Source organism: Lemur catta, chromosome 1 (genome assembly GCF_020740605.2).
Source record: "Lemur catta isolate mLemCat1 chromosome 1, mLemCat1.pri, whole genome shotgun sequence".
NCBI classification, from domain to species: Eukaryota; Metazoa; Chordata; class Mammalia; order Primates; family Lemuridae; genus Lemur; species Lemur catta.
This window is the reverse complement of record NC_059128.1, coordinates 66,261,291-66,286,972: the sequence shown is the minus strand read 5'-3', so window position 1 is coordinate 66,286,972 and position 25,682 is coordinate 66,261,291. Positions and strand designations below refer to the sequence as shown.

At 44.8% G+C, this 25,682-nt stretch overlaps 2 gene segments (V, D, J or C); both read left to right on the top strand.

The window, feature by feature from the left end:
• The window catches only part of LOC123620697, a 362,704-nt gene extending 337,617 nt beyond the window's left edge, over positions 1–25,087 (top strand). The window contains 2 exon segments of the V gene segment in view: positions 23,095–23,153; positions 24,500–25,087. Coding sequence covers positions 23,095–23,153; positions 24,500–24,636 — 196 coding nt within the window.
• The window catches only part of LOC123620673, a 477,715-nt gene that overhangs the window by 405,524 nt on the left and 46,509 nt on the right, over positions 1–25,682 (top strand). Inside the window, 1 exon segment of the C gene segment in view lies at positions 20,066–20,114. Within this exon segment, the coding sequence occupies positions 20,066–20,114 (49 nt within the window).

Sequence of the window (25,682 nt, the reverse complement as noted above, 5' to 3'; positions counted from 1 at the left end):
TCTGCTCTGAAAGATAGCAGGAGGGCAGCTCTCCCCCAGGCGAAATGAGGCACCTGTGGGGAACAGAGGGGTTTCTCTCTCGGGTGAGGAAAGAGCAGAGCTGATGCCACATCCCTTTCAACCATGCTGACACCTCCGGTTTTTGTAAAGGTGCTCACTCCTGTGGGTATGGGGTTAGTAGGAAACTGACATTTGGAGCCAAGACTAGAGGAATCATGAAACCAGCAAGTAATATCTGGCAGAATTAATTTTTTTCTATCTGAAAATTGTCAGAGAGATTCAAATATTCCTTAACAAATAGGAACAAAAGATGAATGCTTAATACGACTCAATTTAACACATATTTATTACAAGCCTACAGTTTTTCTCAAGGATCATCTGAGCCAGTTTCTGAGGAGACAGTGTTGTTGCCCTAAGGGAGGCAGGGGTTTGTCAAAGGGCCAGAGACTGGATGAACAATGACAACGGATTTATCTTTGGGACTGGGACACAGTTAACCACAGTGGCCCTGAGTAAGTAGCTTAGCTTCAGAAAAAAAATGTGCACAGTGGCATGAATAACCCAAAACACCAGGTAATCAAAAACATTATTGCATGATTGGCTTTAGCATGTAATTCATTATTTTGTGGGGCAGGTTTACCTTTCCAATTGCAAGTTTTCTTACGCTGATCTGCAAAGCCTATGGAGCAAAGGCATTTTAAGAATTGTATGTTTTTGAATTGAGGCTCCCAGAAGTCAACAAAGGAGAAGTGGTGATTTTTTGTCTTTCCAGTGATGAAAAAGGGACCCTGGCATCCCTTGTGTCCTTGACTGTCCACAGGGGCCCCCTGCCCTGCCCCAGGTCAGAGCTAGTGGAAACCACCAGGCAATTATCTTCTCATAAATCTGTACAACAGCATGGGCAGCAAGAAACAGCCACTCGCTTTTCAGGCAATGGGTTCCTTGCGAAGCCAGAGGACTTTGGACCATCCCGACATGGTTGGTCCTGCTCTCCTCACAGCCCAAGTCCTGGGCTGTGCGAGTAGGAGAGGGCAACCCCAGATGACCGCCTGCGGGGCTGGCCTCCTCTGTGCCCTTCCTCACACTAGGGGGAAGTCACACAGGACTAGGGTCTGAGCACAGGGAGCTGCAGCCCAACACAAAGAGGGGCTTTTGGTAAAGGGCCTAGGCACTGTGTGAAGAGCACTGAGATACTCAACTTTGGGAAGGGGACTCAGCTCATCATAATCCCGGGTGAGTAGCTCCAGTCAGCAGTAGCTTTAGCAGAACCCCTCAGTACCTAACACCCAGGCAATCAGAGGGCTGAAACACTTGGCCAGATAATGAATTCTCTTATTCAGCAGGAAAAGGCTACAAAAGATCACATCACCTTTCCTGTGGGAAAGCAAGAGTCTGTAGTTTATGTAAAGACAGCAGCTCCTGTGGGAAGGAAGGAAATAGGAAACGGACATTTGGAATGGGGACTCAAGTGAGAGTGAAGCTTAGTAAGCACTGTCTTGAAACCAAAGGTGTTGGGCTATTTGGTTTGGTTTTTGAATTATGTGAAAGTTCCAAAGAAAGAACAATTCTTCCTGCGATTTGGTTGCAAAATTCTGACTTCAAACTTGTAAAAAGATTAAATGTTAAGGCAGATGGTAGGCTTGGAAACCTCTATTTCCCTATGCAATAAGTAGAGACCTACTCTTTTGTTTGCTTATTTGTTTTATTTTGTTTAGGAAATGGGGAGGAGGATTAGGGGACTAGCCTGGGGGGGGGGGAACATTTGCACAGCATTTTTGGATAAATTAGACCCAGAGAATCAAATCAAAAACTCTCAGCTCAGAAAGTCCTTAAAGATCTCCTCACCTAGTTGCAAATGAAGACAGTGAAACTTAGAGAGGCCATGAACTTGCTCAGGATCACACAGCTGAGCCTGATACCAAGGTCCAGGACAAAGCCAAGACAGCTCGTACTCTGACCAGCCCAGACCCAAGGGAGAAAAAACATCATAGTCCTTGGCCATGGCAGGATCATTTACATCCCTAACATTCTTTACCTTTAACATCCTTTAACTCAAAAAGGAGCCCCAAGTTCCAAAGGGAGATAAAATCATTCTGTGCCTGTTGGAAGGAAAAGCTAACTGAGGTAGAACCATAGTTGAACTTGCTATTAGGGCATAGGTGCAGCCATCTGTGACTAAAAAAAACAGAATGAAAATGCTAGTCTTGTCTTCAGACAATGACAATGACCATCAAACGCTACCTATAAATTCTGCATAGCTAATTTCTTTCCCAGTGGGAGTTTATATTCTATGATAGATTGCATCAGCTATGTGATTGCTTTGGACCACATGTATACAGAATTGGCTTGCTGAGCCTTGCGGTGTCTTGAAGTGAAAAATCAAATCTCTGGACAAACCTTTCAGCCCTGAAGCCATGGGCTCCTGGAAAGAAAGATACCATCACTTACGCTTCCTAATCTGAAGCTTGGAGGTTAGAGAAATATTCCCAGTTCCTGGGAAGCTCTGCAAAGCTGGGTACATTAAGCCGACACCACAGGTTTTTGCAAAGCCCCTCAGCACTGTGTTCAGCAAACCAGTGACTCTAAGCTGACATTTGGGGAAGGAACACAACTCACAGTGAATCTCGGTAAGTGGAGGCAAGCATTGAATCCTTTTCCTGAAAGTGATTGGAGATCCATTTTACACCAACTAACAGGGATGTGGCTTCTTGCCCCACCTCTGCCAATATTCAAGTCCTGCCTGGCTAAAAGAGGCCCTCCCCACATCCCATGGAGGCACCTCCATGCAGCTGGATGCAGCTCTTTCTAAATTCTCACAAAATCACTTAACTCCCTGTTCAAACTCCTTGGTGGCTCTTCTGTGCCCCCATAGCCCTGCTGGTTTATCATTCAGAGGAAGAGAAGTGCCCATGGACTTTCAGATTTTTAAGAAGAGGAACATTTTAAAATAATAATGATAATTTATTGATTGCTCACATGTGCTAGACAGTGTAATGCATGCTTTCCTACCCATTATCATATTTAATCCTTATTATACCAGCTCTGTGAGTTAGGTGCTATTATTATCCTCATGCTATAGAAGAGAACTTTTTATATTTGTTTAGAAGCAAAGAGAGGTTGGTAACTTATTCAAGTTGATACAGTAAGAAAGAGGACCTGGAATTTAATTCTTGGCACTCAGCTTCCAGAGCTAAATGCGTATTAGTGAGGGGATTATGTTTAGGAGAAAAATCACTGATGCTTTGTTCACTACAGTTGCTAAAATAATTCCCTGAGAAGCGTGCTCTCAGCAGGTAAAGCCAAGGACTGATCAACAGGACCACCGTGACCCAGTTATATATTCCTAACCCTTGCATCAACATCATCAAACAGTTACCATTCTCCCCACTTTACAGATGAGGAAACTGATGTGTAGCAAGTTGAGGGACTTTCCCTGGGTTTCAAACCCAAGTCTGTCTGACTCCAAAGCCTGAGCTCTTTCAAATTAACTGCAACTGCCAAGGAGCTAAATTAACTACTTACTGAATCAATAAGACAACACCCTAACAGGCTGTTAGGTAAAAGAGTGGTCACATTTTCTCCATAGTTCCTCTCTCTTTTTAGGAATAACCATACACTCGTGTGATCTTATGCTTCCCTTGGAGGAGTGGGTGGAGCCCTGGCTCCCAGCCCCTGGAGGAAGGGTCTTGGTAGTATTTGTAAAGCAGTTTGTGGGGGTGTAACTCAGGGGGATCTGAAAAGCTCGTCTTTGGAAAAGGAACAAAACTGACAGTAAGCCCAAGTAAGTTTGAATGATTATTGCTTCCAAATTTCTCTCTGGAACCCTGATTTCCAAATTTTTCATTCTGCTTTGTAACTCAAGTCCAAACCACAGCAGTCCTATTAATGGATTCCAACTCAGATAACTGCTGATGTATTCCTACTGCAGGCAGGGCCTGATGTTTACCCTCATATGCCATTTCATCCAACGATTGTGCTAGTGGAGCATAGACTAAGGAGTCAAACTGCTAGACAGCTGAATTTCCTATTATAATTGGTGGAGTTTCCAATGGGACTATGAGAAAATCGATTAACTCTCTGAGCCTCTATTTTCCTTCTCTGTAAAAGTGGGGCGGGGGTGGGGGAGCGGCAGGGAGTGGCGGGCAGTTCCTGCTCCTGTTTTATCAAAGCAGGTAGACTGTGAGGGAATATAGGCACATGTCCAGTAAAGTGACAATAAGTACAGAGGAAAAAAAGGAAGGCCCCACATGGTCCATAAATTCTTCCACCAGTTCCTCACTATTTTTAAAGAGCTGGTTTTATCAGGGGGTTCTTCGGTGACAAGTAAATATGTCAGTAAGTATCAAGGGGAGTTTGGGCAACCGAGTTTTTGTAGAGTCTCGTGTCATTGTGTGATACAGGAGCCAATAATAAGCTGACGTTTGGGAAAGGAACAACTCTGAGTGTCAGACCAGGTATGTTTTAATGAAGTTTATTTGTTTCCAAACATAAGCCACCATCCTTAGAAATTCAGTGAAAGATAACTGAGTCACCCACCCAGTTATTGGCATCTGTCACCATGTGTTTTCCTGGTGAAAATGACAATCTGAGCAGCCCCTGCCTGGAGCCCCTTCAGGACAGGTTTCTATAACACCTTTAAGCACCTGGGAATGTTAAGTGTGTTTTGGTTAATGGAGGTGTGTGTCTGACAAATGAAATCTGAATTGAAGTTTTCGTGTGTAAGGGCAGAAAGTGTTTAGAAAGGAAGGAGAAAAGGACAGGAAGATTAGACTAAAGTACGTAGCAATGGCAGGGAGTGTGCAATGCAACCTGACCCAGAAAGAGACAGCGAGGTGTAGCCTAATGATATAAACAACCAAATGACCTTGTCTTCCCAAGGCTTCCATGTTGGTGCAATTAGGAGAAAGAATTATCTAAACCCTATAAATCTCAAAATCTTGGAGCAAAGCTAGTTGGATAAAGCTATGTAAGATTTTCTGGTACTGACATTGCCAACAAGCTGATATTTAAGGAAAAGATAAGATTGGAAGCAAATATTCAAATTAGTCAGAAAGATCGTGAACTTCTGAAAACATGCCCCAGGATGCTGTTAACCACTGTATTTCTAATTGGGTCCTCATGGACCATTTTCATCCCTGCCTTGGCTGAACTTTCTGCATCAAAGGAGACCCTTTTTGATACCCACTCATTTCTATGCCCCTCATTGAAAAAGTGGCAACTAAGCTTGCGAGTGTAAGAGGATTCCCTAATGCAAATGCAATACCCAGAGGGATATTTTGAGTGTTGCCCCACCATTCTCAAAACAAACCTAATTTCAATTTACTTGAATGTAGCTGAAATTTTCCTACATGAGCAAATTTCTATTTTCTGTAGCAATGGAAGCTCATTCCAAACAATTGTTTGGGGTTTAACTTTTGCTTATAATTTCCAAAAGATACCAACTATTCAATGGGTGCCTCAAAATGAAACTTATACTTTCACGGCCAAATTAGTCTCCCCATTAGAAAGGCTAGAATCCAAATGTCCTAATATGTAGTCTGTTAGCATCACATGACCTTCCTAAAGTCTTTTATGCCTAAAACAGTATACGATAGAAAAGCATTTCCATGCTGACCTGTGTGCTGGTAGCTAACTAGAGTCTAAGGAGCTGGTGAGTCGGCTGCTATGTTTCCACACTGGATTGGATATTTACAGTCCTCCAGATACTAAAAATAGTAATCAGAAAAAGCACATGCAATTCCATTTTTTCTTTATAATTCCCATCTTTCCCAAAGAACTGTTATAAATTTTCTCCCAAAGGTATTATATTCATCCTTCTTTTGGTTCGTCTGTACATGATGTATACAGAGATGAAATATCGGTTAAGATTCAAAAAACATCCATGAGATTTAACTTAAGCTTTCCCTGTCAGAGAAATTCTAAGAGCTAAAAAAGATGGGAAGCTGATATCTGGGAACTAGATTAAAAACAAAATCCAAATTAATCCCAAGGAGCAATGCTCAGTTGATAGTTATTTAGACACGTCAACCCTGTAAGCCTAGTTGCTCAGTTGGCTGGACTGGCCCTATCTTGGTCTTGCCTGAAAAAGTAATAATAACTTGTTTGCCCCAGACCTGTCTTGAGAAATGCCAGCCTCCAGATCGAAAAAACTCCTTGTGATTTGGTTTATTTCTGTAGAGCTTTATCATTATACACAGTGTTCTGGAAGTAATAGAAAAGTGTATTAGAAGCTCCTGCAAATGGAAATGAAATATAAATTTAGATTGTAAATACTTGACTGCAGTAAACAGATAACAAGAAAAAGGATGAAGAGATTAGAAACTTGCCACATTTCTCTAACCCTAAAGGGAATGTGTCTATAAATAGTTTAAAACTATTGAAGAGGAGGGGGAGGAGGAAGGAGAAGAACAGAAGCAAACAGATTTTCTCCTAATCTTTTTCACTTTGCAAAATTGAAAATTGTTTTTCAATCAAATTTCCCCCAGGAGAAGAAGAAACCTTGTTTGTTTCTCCACTAAATTTCCTGTGGGTAGGTGTCTCCCAGAATCAATTTTGGGGCTGGCTCCCTGTTCGTGCCCCTGCTGGGTGGAAGGGCATGAGCACGAAAATAAATCCGAGTAAGTGTGGAGGGGCAAGAAGGTCGCAGGGAACAGGATTTCCCCCGGATTTTCTGCATTGCCTTTTAACCTTTCCTGTCTGAGCCTGATAAATTAGGTCCCAGACGAGCAGGCCCTAAGATTCAAACCAGAAACTTTAAGGAGGAAGCCAGCTTAACTTCACTCGGGAGACCCAGCGTACTCTGACTTTAAAGATTCTTTTAATCCAGCCGTTTTTAGGGAGAGCTCTGAAAAGGCTGAAGGAAAGGTTTTTTAAAAAGTTAGACTTCTATGAAGTGAAAATAAAGATGTTAAATATTTGACTGGCAAAGAAACTGAAAAGGCTGGCACATGTCTACGACTGCTAAAGGAGACTTTGTGAAGGAGAAAACGAGCAGCTCCAAGGAGACCCTGTCCTGAGCTCCTCTGGTTGGGGACACTCGGGCGTTCTCCACCGCAGGCTGGCAGTGCTAGGAGCGCAGAGCAGGCTCCTTCCCGGGCAGGGAGAGGGTGGCCCGTCTGCAGTTTCTGTAAAGCTGTGCGCTGCGGTGTAACTCAGGGAGTGGCACCCAGAAGCTGGTATTTGGGCAAGGAACCAGGCTGACCCTTAACCCAAGTAAGTAAGAAAGGGTGAAGCTGCATGCGGCTCACTGCAGTCTTTGCCTTTCCGGGCCACGTCCTGCCAGCTGTTCTTGCCGGACACATACTCATTTTGCTTAATCCATTATGGAGAAACAGACCAGAAAAGATGGGAAAGCCCTCAAATTTCTATCTTTAAACGTGTTTCTGTAAAAAATCCCTTGCTCTCATCCTCTTCTGCAATCGATTTCCAGTAAACCAGAATCCAGTGGGTTGATGTGAGCAATTTCAATGAAAAGCAGAGAAACAGTTACCTTCAGAGTGTGATAAAGTAGAAACTATGTGAGTACCAGCCAGGGGAAGACAATTAGGAATGAAAAAAAAGAAATGGATTACAAAAACCAAGGTGGCAGCTTAGTCATAAAAAGAACAATAAAAAATATAAACTTAAATTTAAAAATGTAATATATATACATGCACATATATATATAAGGGCTATCTGGAAAGTATCCAGCTGTGTAACTGTTCTTATTATATCAACGATGGCTGGATACTTTCCGGACAGCCCTCACATATATATCAGGGCTCCAGTGCCCTCTGGAAGCCCAGCTCCACCTATAACAGGTGCCTTCTGGACTTATTATCAAATAACCTGTAAACCTGTAGTCTGAGTGCCGGGTTGAGAGATCAAGACCATATTGACCCCCAGGGCCTTTCCACAAGGAGCAGCTCCTGTTCCTGTTTTTGTAAAGCCTCCCCTGGCTGTGAGAATAGTGGAGGTGGCAGCTATAAACTAACCTTTGGAAAAGGAACTCTCTTAACCGTGAATCCAAGTAAGTTTGAAGGGACTGGGGGGAGGAGGGTTCAGAAACTTCTAATTTAAATTACTTGCCCCTCCAAAAGATCACAATTTAGCTTTCAAATCTAATGTTTGTACTGGGGGGATATGGTCCCCATCAGAGGGATTAGAACTCCGTCGTACAAAGACTAAATTACTTTCAGCCAAAAACATTCCTATCATCCATCTTAAACAAGATTATTCGTGCAGGGAGAAAAATTGAATATAGGATCCTGAGGGATTCAGCTAAGGTCAGGGAATGTTTGCCAAAAAGATAGAGAGGAAATTGGCATATTGTGACTATGCAAATTCAGTAGACCAAATATAAATTTTCCTGACGTAGAAACTAATGCCCCTAAATTTATCTCCTGAAATAATGGGAACCTGCAATTTCATTAACTAATGCTAAAAATTCTACAGGCAGATAGAATTCTTCTTTTACCTTCACTTTATCTCTCTTCAAGAAAGTGTTCTCAGTCCCCAATCCAGTAACTAAGGTCTCTATGGGTGGAGTTGTCTGGTTAACTCAGGCAGAGCATTTAACCCCACTTTTTCCTTGGTTACCAAAATAATTGATTCAGCCTCCACTTTACTTAGTTCACCTGAGAGGGAATAAATTCTTCTGTCCTCTGAGTCATGAGAATAGAGCAGCACATTCTCTTCTTCAAATATACACCCACCCTTCCCTAATGACAATAATGTCTGTGTGAATACCTGAAAAAGTTAAAAATGCTATATATAAAAGTAAGGAACTGTGGTTGCCATTGGCACTTCTTGAAAATTTGTGCTGCTGGTGGACTAATAAACCAATGCTGGGAGAAAATGACTTGTTATAAAATTCAGGTACAGCAAAAATGGGAAAATTTTGTGGAAGGACTTTAGTCTCCTTTTGGTGTAAGCTAAGTGCTCTGGATGCTGAGTAAAGGCCAGATAGATACCCCATTATTCAGATCAGCTTTCTATGATTAACAGAAGATGCCAGACTAGGAGAGGCACTTCGGAAAACACAGTCCAGGCAAAGTTCTTAAAAAGACTGGAGGAGGTGGTTGGAAATGATTCAGTGATACAGTGCATGCAGTGTTGAGGGAGTTAATGCAGCCCTGGTAGCAGACAGCACGGGATGTTCTGGCATAGGCCCTGCCTGAAGAACATGCAGTGAAGTTTTCACGTGCAGAAGTGCCTCTCTCAGCAGGGGCAAAATCAGCAAGTCTGCAACAACAGGAACAATAAATAATATATGATGTTGTTAAATCCCATGCGTTCAGCAGTCTCTGAGGTCTGATCAAATTAAGGCTTCAAGGGGTTTCATGCAAACATCCCAGGAGACTCAAGGACTCAGTTGCTTTTCAGAGGACGGGCAGCCAAGGCAAGAGACAGTACATTCGTTATATCTTTGGTGTTTTACTGGAAACACGCTAGGATAGGGCTCTGAGGTGAGTTTTCTAGAATGCAGAGGGAAGCTGGGAGCCCCCCTCAGCATTTGGTTGGCCTCTTGGGGGACGGAGACTTGTGACAACCCTCACACTTTAAAATGCTGGAAAGGCCAGGGAGTCTGACAGCCTAAAGAGGCAAAGAAAATATCTGTGCAAGGTAGCGTTCCTCCAGAGCCCTGGACAGGAATTGTAGGCCGGATTTTCCATGCAGGGGACTCTTTCTATGCAGGGGCTGCAAGGCAAGGCTAGAGTCCAAGGAACCCATGATTAAATTCTGTTTCCCTGCAATCAGCAGAACACAGAGATTATTGCCACAGCAACACCATGGTGCCTGTCTGTTTGAGGGCTTCGGCTGAGGCAGGCTTCTGGTTTTGCGTATGTCCTGTGGAGGCTGAAGTGGAGGGCAGGGAGCTCTTTAGACAGTGAATGCTGTGAAAAAGCGAAGAGACAGGAAGGGTTGTTCGAATCCCTGACTGCTGTCCTTAGAGGAGATGGGTACTTCTTCTTAGCTAAATAATAGCCTTTTTCTCTCAGCCTTTCCGTGGTAGTAAGCAGGCTAAAACTTCAACCTTTTGCTAATAAGTGGTTGCTTGAAGAGATGACTAGAGAGGCTAGGTATAAATTCAGTCGGAACAAGTTAAAGAGTTTAAAAACTGAATTCAATTAAAGATGAGGAAAAAAATCTGTTTTTTATACTCTTTGGGGATAGGGTTTAATCACCACCCTCCCATGTGATGAGACTGCCTGAATTTTGCTCTTCCCATCTTTGGTGGCATCCAGCAGGCACAGCCAAGGAGTCCCATGGTTGTGACTGCCAGCAGTGGAAGCTTTGTTTGGTCAAGAGATGAAACTGACAGCCACCCCAAGTAGATACGCAAGAGCCCGCCTCTCACAGAGACCTCACTTGGCTCCACCACTGTGGCCTCCGGGCTGCTCTGTGAGGTCAGGACACCTCAGGCAAGCGGCTTTCCAGGACAAAGGTCTTTCTTTGCTAAATCCAGAATGGACCCCAGGATAGTTAATCACCATAGGAAGGCTCAGGTATAAACTTTCTCTGAGCCACTGCTTACATTTCACCAGGTTCAAGACCGACAAATAAAAAAGAGCCATGTTGTGTGAAAGCTCAGTTAAATGTGCCCATCGTTTTCATTTCTCATGCTGGGGCATGAAGGGAAGCTCAGGAGATAGTGTTTCATGAGGCTGGTGTCTAAACCTCATCTAATTCTAGTCAGCCTCCAAAAAGCTGAACACTCTCCTCTTGTCTCCTTGTAATCAATTCATTGTCATCAGAAATGTGTGACACCTCGAGGGGAGGGGAGGACATGTCTTGAAAACTGATCAGAGAAATTGTCTTGAAAATGATGCTGTAAAATGGAAATGAGACCTTTAGAAAGAGAGATGCTGAACATGAGAAATCAGTAAGCCTCAGGACAGAAACCAGAGGAGCTGGAGACAGGCGGGAGGTGGGCCCTGGGGGAGAGCAGCAGCCCAGTGTCCCAGGAGCGGACACGGACGTGGCCCTCTGACCTTCGGTGGGAAGAAACTCAGCTTCACAGATCCAGGCTCCTTTGGGTGAGTTTATTCTCCCCAGAACTAAAGGAGGACGATGTCTGTGAGCCTCAGAGTTTCCCCTGGGGTTCTTGTAATGACCCGTGCTACAGTGCTAACGCTGGTGGTGCTGGCTATGGAAAGCTGACATTTGGACAAGGGACCATCCTGACTGTCCTTCCAAGTAAGTGTAACAGGACACAGCAGCATACTGGCAAATTCTGTAATTTCACCACTGGTGTCAGGTTTAAAAGAAATGTATGTTGCCTGGGAACCAGATCTTGCTTGAAGTAAAGTAGTGTCCTCCAGGGTCCTTTCTCTTCTTTAATCTCAATATGCGAAGATTCCCTTTTGGACTCAGAGCCGTTAGGTCTGTCTCCCCACTGTGAGTACAGCTGACCTTGACCTGGAAAGACAAAGAATCATTTCTGCTTTCAGAGCCTTCTCTGGAGGTGACATCCTAGGTTTTTTTTTTGGAGGGGGGCAGTCACCCTTTCCAACTGACACCTCTGAGTGACCCATTCTTATGTCTAATACCATTCCCTGTCAGAAAGTTCTTCCTCCTATCAATCTTAAATTCTTCTTGGTGCAGCTGAGGCTATTTCCACTGGTATCATCCACAGCAAAGAGGAATAATTGAGAGCAGAGTTTGAATAGGTACGTGGTATTCAGTTCAGAATGGTTTTTAAATGAAAGCGGAGAAGGAAAAAATGAAAACTGGATGGGAATCTGAGGTCTTATTTCAAATCCCTCTGTGTTTCCTGCACGTCTCCTACTGCTTCTGTAGATACAAAACTACAAAGGGGGTGGGGGGAGGAGGGGGAGACAAAAATAAGCATCCTCTGTGTCCATTCCCTATCGCTGAAACCACCAGGCAAAGGATTACAATTAAATCCAAAGAGTTTCAGATACAAGGCTTAATACCTTTCTCCTCGTGGTAACTTGTATCCTTGCTGATAATTAGAGCAGATAGAAAGATTTGGCTTTGGTGTGTTTGCTACCGCACCCCACTGGGAACAGAAAGAAACTCAACTGTTTTTTTTTAAGATTCATAAAATTCCTTCTGTCAGTCGTCGTAAAACTCCCTGAGGCAAGGAGCTGCATGGCAGCTATGAGAAGCTGATATTTGGGAAAGGAATGTGACTAACTGTGAAGCCAAGCTTGCTGGAAAGACCCAATCTCACAGGGTCCCCCGTGTATTTAGTGTTTTGCTCCCTTCTCCATTTCAGGCCTTTTGGCTCTTTCTTGTAGGCATCTTAAGGGAGTCAAATGGAAATGGACTAAGGAGAGTCTGGAGGCCCGTGGGTGCTTGGAAATGATAAAGGAAAGGAATGAGAGACAAGGAAAAAACATAAAGAAGCAGGACTGTCTTTCACTGCAGCTTGATAAGACTGAGATGGGAGGCGGGTATTGAGAAGGATGTCATCACTGCAGTTGCTCTGCAGGGCACTCTGTTTTCCCAGGATCTCCACCGTGGCCAGTGGGCTCTCATGCCAAAGGGTGAGTGTGGGCCTGTATTTCTGGAGTAGCTGCTCTCGTACAGCACAGCTGGTAAGGCAGATAGCAAGTCCCAGTTCTGTGTGTGTGCAGGAGGCCATCTGACACTGTCGTCTTTATCTGCTCCACTGAGTGGCAGCATAAATTCACACCAGCTGAGTGTGGAGTGGAGCTAGAATGTTCCAGTTCCGCTGCCAGGCTGAATACTGGGTTGGTATGATCAATGATCTTGAATGTGCAACATACCTCCAAGTGAAGGCTGGTTCTCATGAGCAGAGTGCAGGTTGGACCGATACTGCCCATTTTTTGTTGAGTTTCTCCAAGCCCAGGAACGTGGAAGCCGACGCGGAGGTTGACATTTGAGCTAGGGATCCTATTGACTAAAATATGCCAAAGGGATCTGAAAGGCCAAAACTGCCTTCAGAGCTCAGCCTTTGTTGTTAGCTCTCTGGCAGTTGTCATTTCAGCAAAATGCATCCTCTTAGAAAGGTCAGCTCTTCATTAGCCAGACAAATGAGAACAACATATTGACCAGAGATAAGGAGTGGGGAGCCCAGATCTCAGCCTCCGAGAGCCTGGCATTTCCAGTCCTTTAATCACCGCACGCCGGTGAACATATGCCGTCTCTGAGAAGGCAGATCAATGGTGCCTGAGCACCTGGTGTCACCAAGCTGGGGCTTAGAGATGGAAATGAGATGCAGATGGGGATGTTGTGTGGATGGGGAATAATCGAGAAGGGAGAAGGAGACAAGGGAGCTCAATGGTGCTTTTTAAAACCCGCAGCATGTCAGAAATTGCAATGACACCAAGGCAGAGAAGTACACATGCCTAGCAAGTTTCCTATTATCCCCAAGAGAATCTGGCCTGCCTGTGGCTCCAACTCACAGATCCTACAGGTAATGCTGAACAGTACCTGAAATGCCTTTTGAAGTGGAATCAAGAAAGACTGGGCTCTAAGACCTTTAAGAGTCACCTGTCAGTTATTGTAAAGGGCTGGGTGGCTGTGTGACAACTCCTACAGCAAGGTGACATTTGGGCAGGGGACGAGCTTATCAGTCATTCCAAGTAAGTCTCCCTGATGTGTTGCCTGTGGAGTGTGGTGGGGCCGAGGCTGTGTGCGGTCACCTGGTGGTTGGGGACACAAAGCTGAGGGAATTGAGATATATTAACTCTGGTCAAGAAAAAAGGTCAAAGAATAGCAAATGCAGGTTTAGTCCTTAACAGGTAGCATAGAGAACAGGGGACTTGAAAGTGGCGAGTAGAAAAACAACCTGTGATCTACTAGCACGTTCTCACTGCACATGGGGGACAAGCAGGGATTGGGGAACAGACAAGGGACGCTGCATAATGGGGGTGTTAGAGAAATGAGGCACTCTGGAAAGGAGCAAGGTGACCAGAGCCTCATACTGGGTTAATCCAGAGAAAATGAATTGTTCCAGAAGTTTCACAAAGAACTAAAGTCAAAAGATGTAATGAGGAGTCCTGATTAAAATGCACTTCAGAGTCATACGATCATCAGGAGAGAAATTAAGTCTTAAAAGAAAAAGAATTTTTAAATGCCCGAGCATAAAACAAATGGACCTACACCTTTAATTAGACAGCGAGCAGCACAAGCTGCACATTAGCCTGCCTTGTAATCCCCTCTCAGGAGGAATCAGTCCCTCCAGCTGCACGTGGTCGCAGCTGCTCTAAGCCCTGGAGTCCTTTCCTCTGACACCCTTGCTCCGGCATGGCGCGGGGACAGGGAAGGAGACGGCCCACCCACCTGCCCCCAGGCCTGCCTGTCCTCCTCAGTTGGTGGGGCCCCAGGTGTAAGCTCTGCTCTCTCTTCCGCCTGGTTTTTGTTGAGCTTCCTATCACAGTGGAACACCGGTAACCAGCGGTTCTATTTTGGGACAGGGACAAGTTTGACAGTCATTCCAAGTAAGTCAAAGAAAAATTTCCACCACTATTGTGTCGAGCAAACCCTTTAAACTGCAGAAAGAATCAGCAAAAGTCTGCTGCTCTGTTTCTCTGCTTCTAGCTATAACTTTATCTGGACCCAGGCAAAGAGCCCTCCCCCACGCAGAATGCTTTATGCCAGGACAGGTCTTTATTTCCCTGCTTGAACATTCCTGAAGAAAGGGGACAGACAAGGTCATTGGCAGGGACGGCCAGCCCCTCTAGCTCCCCCACCACCTCTGCTCCAACCAGAGAGGCTCGTCCCTTTGTGGCACAGACCTCAGGAGCAGAAACTGGAGGGACAGCTCTCAACTGAGAGGAAAGGGACCAGAAGGCTAGAGAAGGACAATGAGGTGACCTGGCAGAAAACTGAACATGGGGCAGCGTAAAGGGATGAGAAAGACGGCAGGGTGTCCAGGCTCACTGCTGTGTTTAGACCTGGGGGATGTACTGATACCACCTGGAGAAAGAGAATTTCTGTTCTCTCTGAAGAAAAATTTGGCAGAAAAATCAAAACAGATCACACATGTCAAGCCTCTCCTACTTATAGCCTTTTATCCTGGTTTCTCTCAGTGGTTCCAGCAGGCAATGGTAGGAAAGGGTCACTGGTGGCTTTGATGTTGTGGAAGCATTGCAGGGAGGGGCTGCATGAGAAATGGGGGTGGGGGCTTGCAGGAGGGTTTGGGGAATTTGGAGCAGCAGTTTTCGTAATGACTTAGAACACTGTGCTAACTATGGAAATGAGAAATTAACCTTTGGGACCGGAACCAGACTCACCATTACACCCAGTAAGTTCTTCACCCGTGGGCAGGAAATCAGTCTGTGTGTAAGATCCCGGGGGGCACAGCAGACTGTGCAGGCTTAGAGCGTTTTCATAACTGGTAGAGATAGGTGCTGGCCAAATACCTGAGTTTTCTGGGGGAACTCCAGTCTTGAATATTTAATTCAAAATTAGAAAATACGATTCATAATTCTGTTTTTCCTGCTGCCATCAAGTGCTACTGTGACATGTGAAAAGAATTTAGACAGCATGACTGCATCTTCTCTTTTATCTTGTATGATAATTTTAACTTTGAGCACTGCAAGTGTTTGGAAGAAACGGTAGAAACACAGGCTATCAAAGAGACAAGCAAACCAAGAGACCGAGAGAGGCAGGCAGACAGAACGTCAGCCGTATAATTTTACAAAACTAAGCCATTGTTATGTCTCACTTTGCAGATGGCAAAGGTATTTGAGAAGGTGCTCTGGGTGGGGCAGGGTTATCTAAATAGGAAAACTAAGCACTGATCTCAAGGGGAAAGTTTAAACTTGCAAAACTCGGGGTTTTTTTTTTTTTTTCCAGTGGAGTTTATCAGTATGACAGCACATCTGCATTTAGTTAATTACAGTTTGGGCAAAGGCATACAATTCTGTTAAAAAAATAATTATGTCTGCAATGATAGGTAGGTAGATACTGTATATATCTACACAGAGTAAAATAATGTGCAAAATATGGGGCAAATGGATTTTTTTGCACCTGCAATTAAAAGCTGTGGAAAGTTTGAATATGTTCACTTTGTAACCAAAGACAACTTCACAAAATGGAAAGAAAAGCATACCGAAAGGGCAAGAACTGGAGGAATGAAGCCTTTCCAACCAAGTCTGCACTTCCCAACTGTCTTAACCACTCAGTTACTCAAAGGAATCTTTTTTCTTTGCTTTTTTCTGCATTAGAAATTAAAGGCATGAGTATTGAGGATTTGGATAGCTCAGACTCTTCCAGGGAAAATTAAATTATAAAGCACCTCGCAGCCAGGTTGGATAAAGCACCTTTAGACATCAAAGTCATTTTCTTCTTTTCTCTGTGGATAAGATAGGAAAGTGGTCTATTCTTACTTTGTATCTGGGAACAGGGAGCTCAGAGACAGTCCCGAAGTTACAAAGCAAGACGGTGGCAGAGCTGAGCTGTGGGACCTGGGGACCCAGTGACAGGCAGTCCTGTCCCTCCCACAGTTGCCATAGTCTCCAGAAGCATCCAGGGAACTGTCTCCAGGTGAGAATGTAACACACGCAGGGAAAATGCCACACTCCCCTCTGCCACTAAGAGCAATTCAGTGTAAGAATGTTTTACCCAGCAGGGGACAGTCAGAGTGGCTTTAAACCAACTCAGAGCCCCAAATATTTGAAAACTTTATATGAAAGCTAGCTATAATGAGTTCATTTTCCAAGCAGTGCTTCCAGAAGTTGTTAGTGGTTGGTAGTTGCTATGGATTTTGAAACTGAAGGACATCACAGCAGAGTGGATTTATTTGGAACAGGACAGTATGATTAGAATTGATGACATGAAAGAATTCTGGCTAGAGAACTAGAAAATCTCTGAAAGAAAAGATACAGTAAACCTTGGGGGATTTGTAGCATTTATCCTAGTCCAAGCAGCAAAGAGCTAACACAGCCAAATTCCAATACACAATCGGCCTTTTTACATTTACAAGTTTCTGTGATTATTACCAATGTCTTTGGCTTCTTGGCCAAATACTAGCTGGTCCTAAATGCAAAACGGAACAGTTCTCTGTTTCTATTAATAGAACCAAATAACTCGCCCCACCCCACACCCATCCACACCCAAGCACTGTTTTTGTAAAGGAGTCTGATGCTGTGTGAACTATGGAAACAAGCTGACGTTTGGCTCAGGAACCATTTTGAGAGTCAAGCCTTGTGAGTATAAAACACATTCCAGCCCACCCTAATGTCATCCTGAGTTTCATTCCATATTAAATAGACTCTTTCTGTCTCAGAAGTATTTTATTCTAAAGAGACAAAAAGTGAAATTCCAGGTGCAACTTAGTGTGACTCCTTTAAGCATTTCCATGTGTTGCCTTCGAGTTAATCCCACCAATTCACTGCTGTGACCCACAGCTCTAAAACTGAGTTTAAATTTAAAAGCAAAAATTGTCAGTGTCTCTGTGGACTACAGTGCTTGCTGTTTGGGTGTCTAGACTTGCAAAATGGAAACCTCAGTTTGTAGTTTGGAGCTTAGCAATTGATCCTGAGACTGTGACTTGGAGATGTAAGAAAAGCTGCACGCGGCTTGGCTTGTAGGGCATTTCTGGGATCAGTGTCATGAAAAAGCCCAGGCAGACAGGTTGGGGAGGAGACGTTCATGACAGGTGTCTGCCCTGTTTCTGTAAAGCGACTGACAACAGTGAGAAGAAAGGCAGCGGAGACAAGCTGACTTTTGGGACCAGGACGCGTTTGGCAGTTAGGCCCCGTAAGTCTGAGCGGAGAGTGAGATCTTTCTGTCTTTTCCTATTATTTGTTCTAACCTGACAATTGAGTTGTCCTCCTTTAGATTCCAGACAAACAAACCATAGTGTCTTTCCGTGCCCGTTTCAGTATTTGTGGCTGGGGGCCTCTGTATTTCCCATCCTCTCCTACACGACAGGAGGGTCTTGTGGCCAAGTCTACTCTCCTGAGAGGCCAAGAGTGATGCCGTTCGTCGCTGTGCCGAGGCACTCCCAGTCCTCATCCCTGGGCCCCTTCCCCTGCTTATGTGTGTCTCAAGCTTTTATGTCAGCACAAAGGAGAGGAAGAAATGAACAGTAGCACTGGCCAGGGCTATCAGCTGTCCTGGTGTTTGTGGGCTTCAGAACAGCTGCGGAAGTTCTACGAGGCTGAGGGCATGAGTTTCTGGCAGGGAAGTTTTTGTAAAAGGTTGGCCCAGGGTGTGTATACAGGAGGAGGTGGTGACCGGCTCACCTTTGGGAGAGGGACCCAGCTGATCATCCAGCCCTGTAAGTGCTTCTGCCCGGGAGGCAGGGGTCTAAATACAAGTCCCATGGGGATGTCCCAACCCTGCTCTTAAGCCTCTGGTACCACTGCCATTGGTGGCACTGTCCTAAGCACAAAGGAGGTTTTGGGCCGTGTAGATGAAGGAGGTGATACAGTCTGCTTTGGAGGAGTCCTGAGATCTGCCCTTTTGCAACTGTGTTTGACTAGGAGCCCATTATTGGAAATCCTGGGCCCCAGTAGACAAAGTTTACGAGCTTGGGACTGGGTCATGAACATATGCAGGCCACTTCTCCAGCAGCGCCTTTGCGATGAAAATTACTTTCCTAGGAAATGTGGAAATGTCTGTGTAGATGGAGGTTGGCCATTTCTCCTTTTCTGTCTTCATGCCCTCTTCTCCGCCTGGCTAAGGGACCTTAAATTAGAACAGTTATTAATCATTTCATTTCTCAGCCCCATCACTCATCGAGTGTGACAAGAAAGATCCATTAACATAAACCCAGAAAGAGAAAGGAGAAAGAGTTCAATTCTTAATGTCTTCAGAGTTGAACTTGACAACTCCTCAGCCTTAATCAACTAGCCCCATGATCAATTGAGGTCAAAGAGGGCAACTAGCAGGTAGCGTTAGCCAAGCAAGTGTCTGGCCAGAGCCTTACTGCCCTCAGAGGAGTTAATACTGCAGAGTTTGGGAAACAGCAATGGATCCCCAAGGGCTTACCCAGCTGCCTGGCGGAGAAGAGGTCATGGGGAGAGTGTGGGGTGGGGGAGCAGAGGCCAGAGAGAAAGTCAAGCAGCAGGTTTCTGTTCTCTCAGTGTCACCACTGGCAGTGCCAGGAAACTTGCTTTGGGGACCGGAACGAGACTTCTGGTCACCCTTAGTAGGTAAGAGGAGCCGTGAGGTAACCTGTGTGTTCCTTTAAAACAGGGAATACTAGAGAGGGGATATCCTGGTGGGATGTAGTCCTTCCTTCCTTCCAGTGGCGGTGATCTCACTGGGGATACCGGCATGCAGTCAGTACGGTGCTATTTTTATTTCTATTACAGAGGCTTTCCTCTCCACCTGTGCAAACAGGCTTCTCTCTGCTCCACGCTTCTTCAGTCTTCATCATTCCGTGTGTTTCCTTTGGAACAGTGGTTTGGGGATTAACTTATCATCAGGACTTTGTCACTGTGGATAACAATGAAAAGGGCTCTCAAATAGAGAATAGAGAGTCCTGCTTACTCTGATAACTTCCGCAGGGGTGATACGTGTAAGCGGGAGGAAGTGGGCTAGAATGACCTTCCAATGCCTGTTTTAGAGGGACTCCATGAATCTTGCATCCCACACCCTCAGCTTGTTAGACCCTTGGTGACGTAAAAGTAAAACATTGATCCTCCGAGAACATAATCAAATGCCAACTCCTCTCCCCCAAAGCACTGCCATGTTTTGTTATTTACAATTATGAAATGAATATGTGATAATTTACATGAAATTAAATAGATGAGTATTTTGAACCAATGATTAAGATGCAAACTGTAGGTGTTCTGGAGCATGTCACCAGGAAGTTCCTCATACATAGTGGTCCCTGAAGACAAACAGTGTGCCTGGGCATGATTTGTTTGCAGTGTTGGTTTACACATCGTTCAGGGACCTGTTTGAAAGCTGATTATGTCTCAGATTGCCAATTTGGGGTATAGCTCGTGCTCAGGGCACTGAAAAGCATGACAAAACAGCCCCATTCCTGCAGGAAATGGAGCATGGGACTGTCGTGTGGTGTGTGGTGTGGTGTTTGTCAGTGCCTCTTTCCCTTGTCCCTGCCATGCTGGGGGCTGCCTGCAAGGTTTCCCCAGGAGGTTTTTGTTAAAGCACGCATTGCTGTGGCAATAACAACAATGCCCTGCGCTTTGGAGCAGGGACCAGACTGACAGTAAAACCAAGTAAGTTGGGGCAGTGGGTCAGCGTTGAAAGCTGACCTGAGTGAGTGCTGGTGCTGTTCTGTGCAGTTTCCGTGGGATTAAGACATTGCCACTTCCAAGAGGATCCTTGTACCTGGTTTCTTTGTCCTGAGACCCTGAGCTGGTTGGAAGTCTGTAAGTTGATGAATTCTGGCCATCCTAAGGATTAGGTTAAGAAGAAGTAGAAAATTTAGCTGGCTTCTTCATTGGTTCTGCATATATGTAAATGGTAAAAATGATATGAAAAATCTATACTTTGTGATAAAAAGACCTAACAACTCAGAAATCAGGTTGTCCTCATTAAGAATCCCTGCACTCCAAGAGGAATGCAATCAGCTCTTTGGTTGTTTTTCATTTGTTGGGTTTTTTATTATGATTCTTTGTAAGAACTGTGGCTGTGAAAGTGGCAGGGTGCTCCTGGTCCCTAAAATAGCCATTCTCTGACCCCAGTGTTGACCTCCCATGCCAGGTGGCATGGCTTTGCCTGACCTTGCTACTGTCCCCATGTTTCTATCACGAGCAGTCCGTCAGAACCCAGTGTTCCGGGAACAAAACTGGCAATTTAAGATCAAGCTCAGATCTATCTGCACAGCCGGCTGTTAGTTTTAGAGAAATGCCCTAACCCTGCCCAGGAGTGGGAGCTGAGCTTTGGGGTGATGACACTTCCACTCGGTCCCCCCCTCGATCCTTCCCACCTGCTGGTTATTGTAAGGCCTCATATGGCTGTGTGAATTATGGAGGAGGCCAAGGAAAGCTCATCTTTGGAAAAGGCACTCAACTCTCTGTTAAACCAAGTAAGTGTTGGGGGTTCAAAGACTATGTCAGTGAGTGCAACTAAAGTACAACCCAGGGTGCATGAGAAGAAACTTACCAACCCCTTTCTCTGGGGCGTCTTCTCCCTCTTCACCCAGGAACCCCACACAATTGCTCCTGATCCACGCCCCCCAGTCCAGACCAGCACCTGTTCTGCTGGACACAGGAAGACTCTGGGCTTCATCACATGTCACAGGGCCCCCTCCCTAGAGGGCAGTTCTCCATAGTGATCACCCACATCACTGTGGGCAACAGTGACCTCTCAGCAGTAGTTTCATGGAAGAGGGAAGCTTTATTTATACCATCAAAGGCCCTGGATGATCCATGGTCTATGTGACTGCCATGTGGTTGGTTTTTAGACATTAGCTTTAACAGGGGGTCATAGGAGGAGGAAGGACAGGGTGGCTACCATGAGGGGCTTTTTGTTTAGGGAGAAGGCACTGTGGAACTCAAACAGCGGGTATGCACTCAACTTCGGCAAAGGCACCTCACTGTTGATCACACCCTGTGAGTTCTTATGGTTAACTACCTATCCTCTCTGGAAAGAAATCCAATGGGACCTGTCAAAACACAGCTGAATTTAATTGCTTTGTTTAGCGTGCATTTGTTAACTGTGTCCCATGTGTGGGCAAGATATTAATACATGTTTCCCTGGAGGCTGGATTTGGTTATCAGGTCTAGGGGCAGTTTTTTGATAAATTGTGCTAATACTGCAATCAGTGTTTCTCTAAGGTCCACAAAGCACATTGTGGCTTTGGGAAAGAGGAAGAGATAAGAAGAAAAGCTTTGTGATAGAGACAGAAACAAACCAATGAAAAGGGAGGCTACCGAAGCGGCAGTGTGTAGCCAAGGAAGCGTGTCCTTAACAGATAATGCGATGAGGACCCAGTTGAGTTTGTGCTCGTGTCACCTGGTAGAATTAGAAAATAAGGACTGAGGACCCAGGGGAGGGAGAGCAGCAGGAGTCACAAGCTTCTCGTGGCTTTCGTCCTCTGCAAGAATAACAACAACAAAACTCTCTGGAGAGAGGACTGCCCTTGGTGTGTCATGTCGGTGGGCTTATTTCTCTTTGAATGGCCCCCTTCTTCACCCCAGGTGCAAAGTAGTCCCCGCACGGCCCTCACCCCCTCACCTAGGCTGGCCGAGTCGACCCTATGGAAAGAGCAGAGAATCCCAGTGCCATGGAAGGCCTCCCCCGCCACTGGATTATCTGTAATAAAGCAGAATGTTTATCCGAGCTGCAAAGCTGTCAGGGAGAAGGTAATAGAGATGGATTATAGAAAGCAATATTGAAAATTTACAGGCTATCTCCACACTCCCAGAGTTCAGTGTTTTTTGTTATTTGTTTATTCTGTTTTTCTGTTAGAATTACAGAAACAAGGGTGCTTTTCCTGCAGGCACACTGTTTGCAGAATGTCTCCCATCTCACGTTTTGGTAGTCTTTCCTCAACAATCCTCTGTGTCTGAACCAGGGGTGACAAGAGGTAAGGGGGCTGGTCTGCTATCAAATAGAGTCTATGCATTGGAGTGGCCCAGTCAAAGCACCCAGCTTGAAGTGGTCCCACACTGTCCATTGCTCACCTCCTCTCTTGAAACTGCCTTCCAAGGCCATAGCACCTTCTTTTAGTGGCATCTATGATGGCTTTACCTTTTGAAGGTGGATTTTGCTTTTATTAATAATCAAAAGCTTTTCAGAAACAAGACTTGTAAATAGAGGAGGAAATCAACTTTGTTGCTGGTACAGTTTGGTATCCAAAATGAGGTGTAACTATAAAATAACGTCATTGGTTTATTTGTGTGGCTCACAAACTGACTCTCAAAGAAAGTCCTTAAGAAAATACTTTGAAGGACTCAATAATCATTTAGATTAAAGTCCTACTACATTTGCTAAATCAATCTCCTTATTTAATAAATATGCTTAAAGATAGCACGATCTTGAGAAAGTTTTGCAAACCTAGACCCAATAGAAGCAATGAAGACTTTCTCTGTGGACTGAGATATAATCCCAAATAAATTCCTTTTAGAAAAACATGAGGTCAAGGCCTTCCAATGGGGAAAGTGGGTGTGATGTCCTACTTATGGACAGCAAAACTGCTTCAAGAAATGGTAACCTTGCATTGGTTTATGTAGAGACACATAACACTGTGACTACCTCAGGGAGCTACAAATACATCTTTGGAGCAGGCACCAGGCTGAATGTTTTACCAAGTGAGTATTTCAGGCAGACAGACTTCATTTTAAAAGTTGTTGGTATTTATATTTGAGGGACAGGGGAAGGTAGGATAAGGGAGGTTCCCGTTATAAACTATGGAAACCAAAATTACTGCTGTCTAAAGTGGCAATTCTGGGTCCCTCTACTGTGGGCAGGAGGGGTAAAGGAGCACTCTGAGGCTCACCATGATGGACTTACCACCAATTCCATAAGAACTGTATTAATCATTAGAAAAATGTTTATGACTGGAAGACCTCTAGAGACTCCTCTAAACACAATGGGAATTCTGTGTTCTTTCTTCTCTTATTTGAAAATTACATTCTCATTTCACATTCTTCACTTGCTTTTCCTACCCCTCCTTGTTTCTCTCTGCCTGTCCAACTCAATGTTTCCTCTGGACATTCATATTTTGAGAAACTATCTCAAGGGAAAATCATGTCCAGATCCTAGCCTGTCACTCAAGGCCCTCTAGAATCTGGGTCCTTTCTGTTCTCCAAATTTATTCCCAGCTATTCCCTTTCACGAATGCTGTGCTCCAGGTAACCAGGCATCTTCTTCCCCCGAATGCTTACACATACCCACACTGGCACCCTGTGTCCATGCATCAGCCATTCTGGACCCACCACTGAAAACAGCTGCACAGGTGAAACAAATTGGGTTTCACAGCCCAGCATAGATGTCACCAGACAATTTCATAGGGAGAGCTTGAGAAATTATATGATTCTCTTATTAAGGAGGCTGGGGTAAGAGATCCAACAGACAAATAGCAAAGTCAGAAGGAAGGAGGTGGCTTCTGTGATGGGTGTGAGATGGAGGGGCCTGTGCCTGGGAAGGTATGCCCTGGAGGAGGAATAACACTGACTTAATCCAAGGAGGAAGTTTATGGGCTGCATGTTTCTCGGTTTCTTTCTAGAATGGTCAATTCCTAATGTCAGTCATTAAGCCCCTGGTCCTCAAGGTGGCCAGTGGGGAAGAAGAGGGAGGAGACCATGCTGGACACTCAGTGCTGGTGCCCATGGGGTTTCTGTCATCAGGTTACTCAAAATTGAGAGAAGCTCAAAAGGATCACATAGAAAAGATGGGAGAAGCTACCTTCTTAATCATAAAGGAATGATTTCAGGTTAGTCCTTGAACCTGAGTTATCTCCTAGGAAAGGGACAGTGAGAGTGGAAAAGTCTCTCCTAGAACAAGGATAGGAAGTGATGAAAAGTCCTTTTCCTGGTGACTGTCTAAGCAGGGGATGGAAAGATCTGGAGATGAAGTCCAGGGTGAATTCCAGGGCAGACCATTGCATGTGACTGTCTCTAGTTGTGTGGACTGAAATGGCCGGGTATCCCCTTAGATGTTCCAGAGCTGGCCTCAGTCAGAAGTGCCTGGTTCCAGCGCCCTCAAAGTGTGGATCAACATGCTGCCCCCACCTGCCATGTGGATGGTGACAGCTTCCCTCAGCCCCGCCCACGGTGGCAACAGTCTCTCTGACTGCTTTTGCTTTGGTGCCATAGACATAAGCTGTTCCTACTTTGTCCAAATGAGGTATGTGATTTTCAGAACCCTGGAGAATTATTATCTAAAATACCAGAGGATATGCTAGGATTTTGGCCATCAGTATCCTGGGCCTGTGCAGGAAAACTCTTTCTTTAGAACATTTAGAAAAAATATTCTTTATTTAGTCAATGTGGAAATAGTCCTGAAATCCAAACTGGTGCTAGGATTCTGTGCCAGGTTATTACTGTGACAATTACTTAATATTCTCTGTGCTCACGATATCGCTCCTTCCAGAAGATCTTTAGGGAAAACTTAGTTCAGTTTCTAGGAGGTTTTTGCTGAGCTGAAGATCACTGTGTGAATAATAATGCAGGCCGCATGCTCACATTTGGAGGGGGAACAAGGTTAATGGTCAAACCCCGTGAGTATCTCTACTGAATCCATAATGAATGCTCTAATTTCAAAAGGAAGCCATAGCACTGAACTCAGTTTTCTGTTTTCTCTACTAGATTTTACTTTTTATGTTAATTCTAATCATTAATTCTAATGATTATATGGTATATACACATGGCATATGTACATGTGAAAGTGGGTATATATGTCATTGTCTGGCACAGGAACGAATGCCCTGGAGAAAAAAAGAATCCTTGTCCTTTTTGTCTTAACCATTTGGGTCAGAAAGTCTGATTGTGTTAGAGACAGGGTGGGTGAGACCTGGAGTGGGAGAATCCTTCTCCAGTGGCTTGTCAGGATTACACCACTCCTTTCTGGCCTGGTCAGGAGGCAACTTAGTCTGGAGGTGGAGGGATGAACTATTTAACCTCAGAAGAGCCTGACCGTGCTGTGAATTGACCGCCATAATGAACAGTCTTCTCCGCTGCCTTTTTGGCCAGAGTCCCAGCTGGAGGAGCACGCCGGCCGGATTTGGGGATCGAAAGGGATTTCCTGATACACATTGGCCTGGTCGGTTTCTGTTAAGCTTTCTGTGGCTGTGTAATGTTGGCAACAACCGTAAGCTGATTTGGGGATTGGGGACAAGT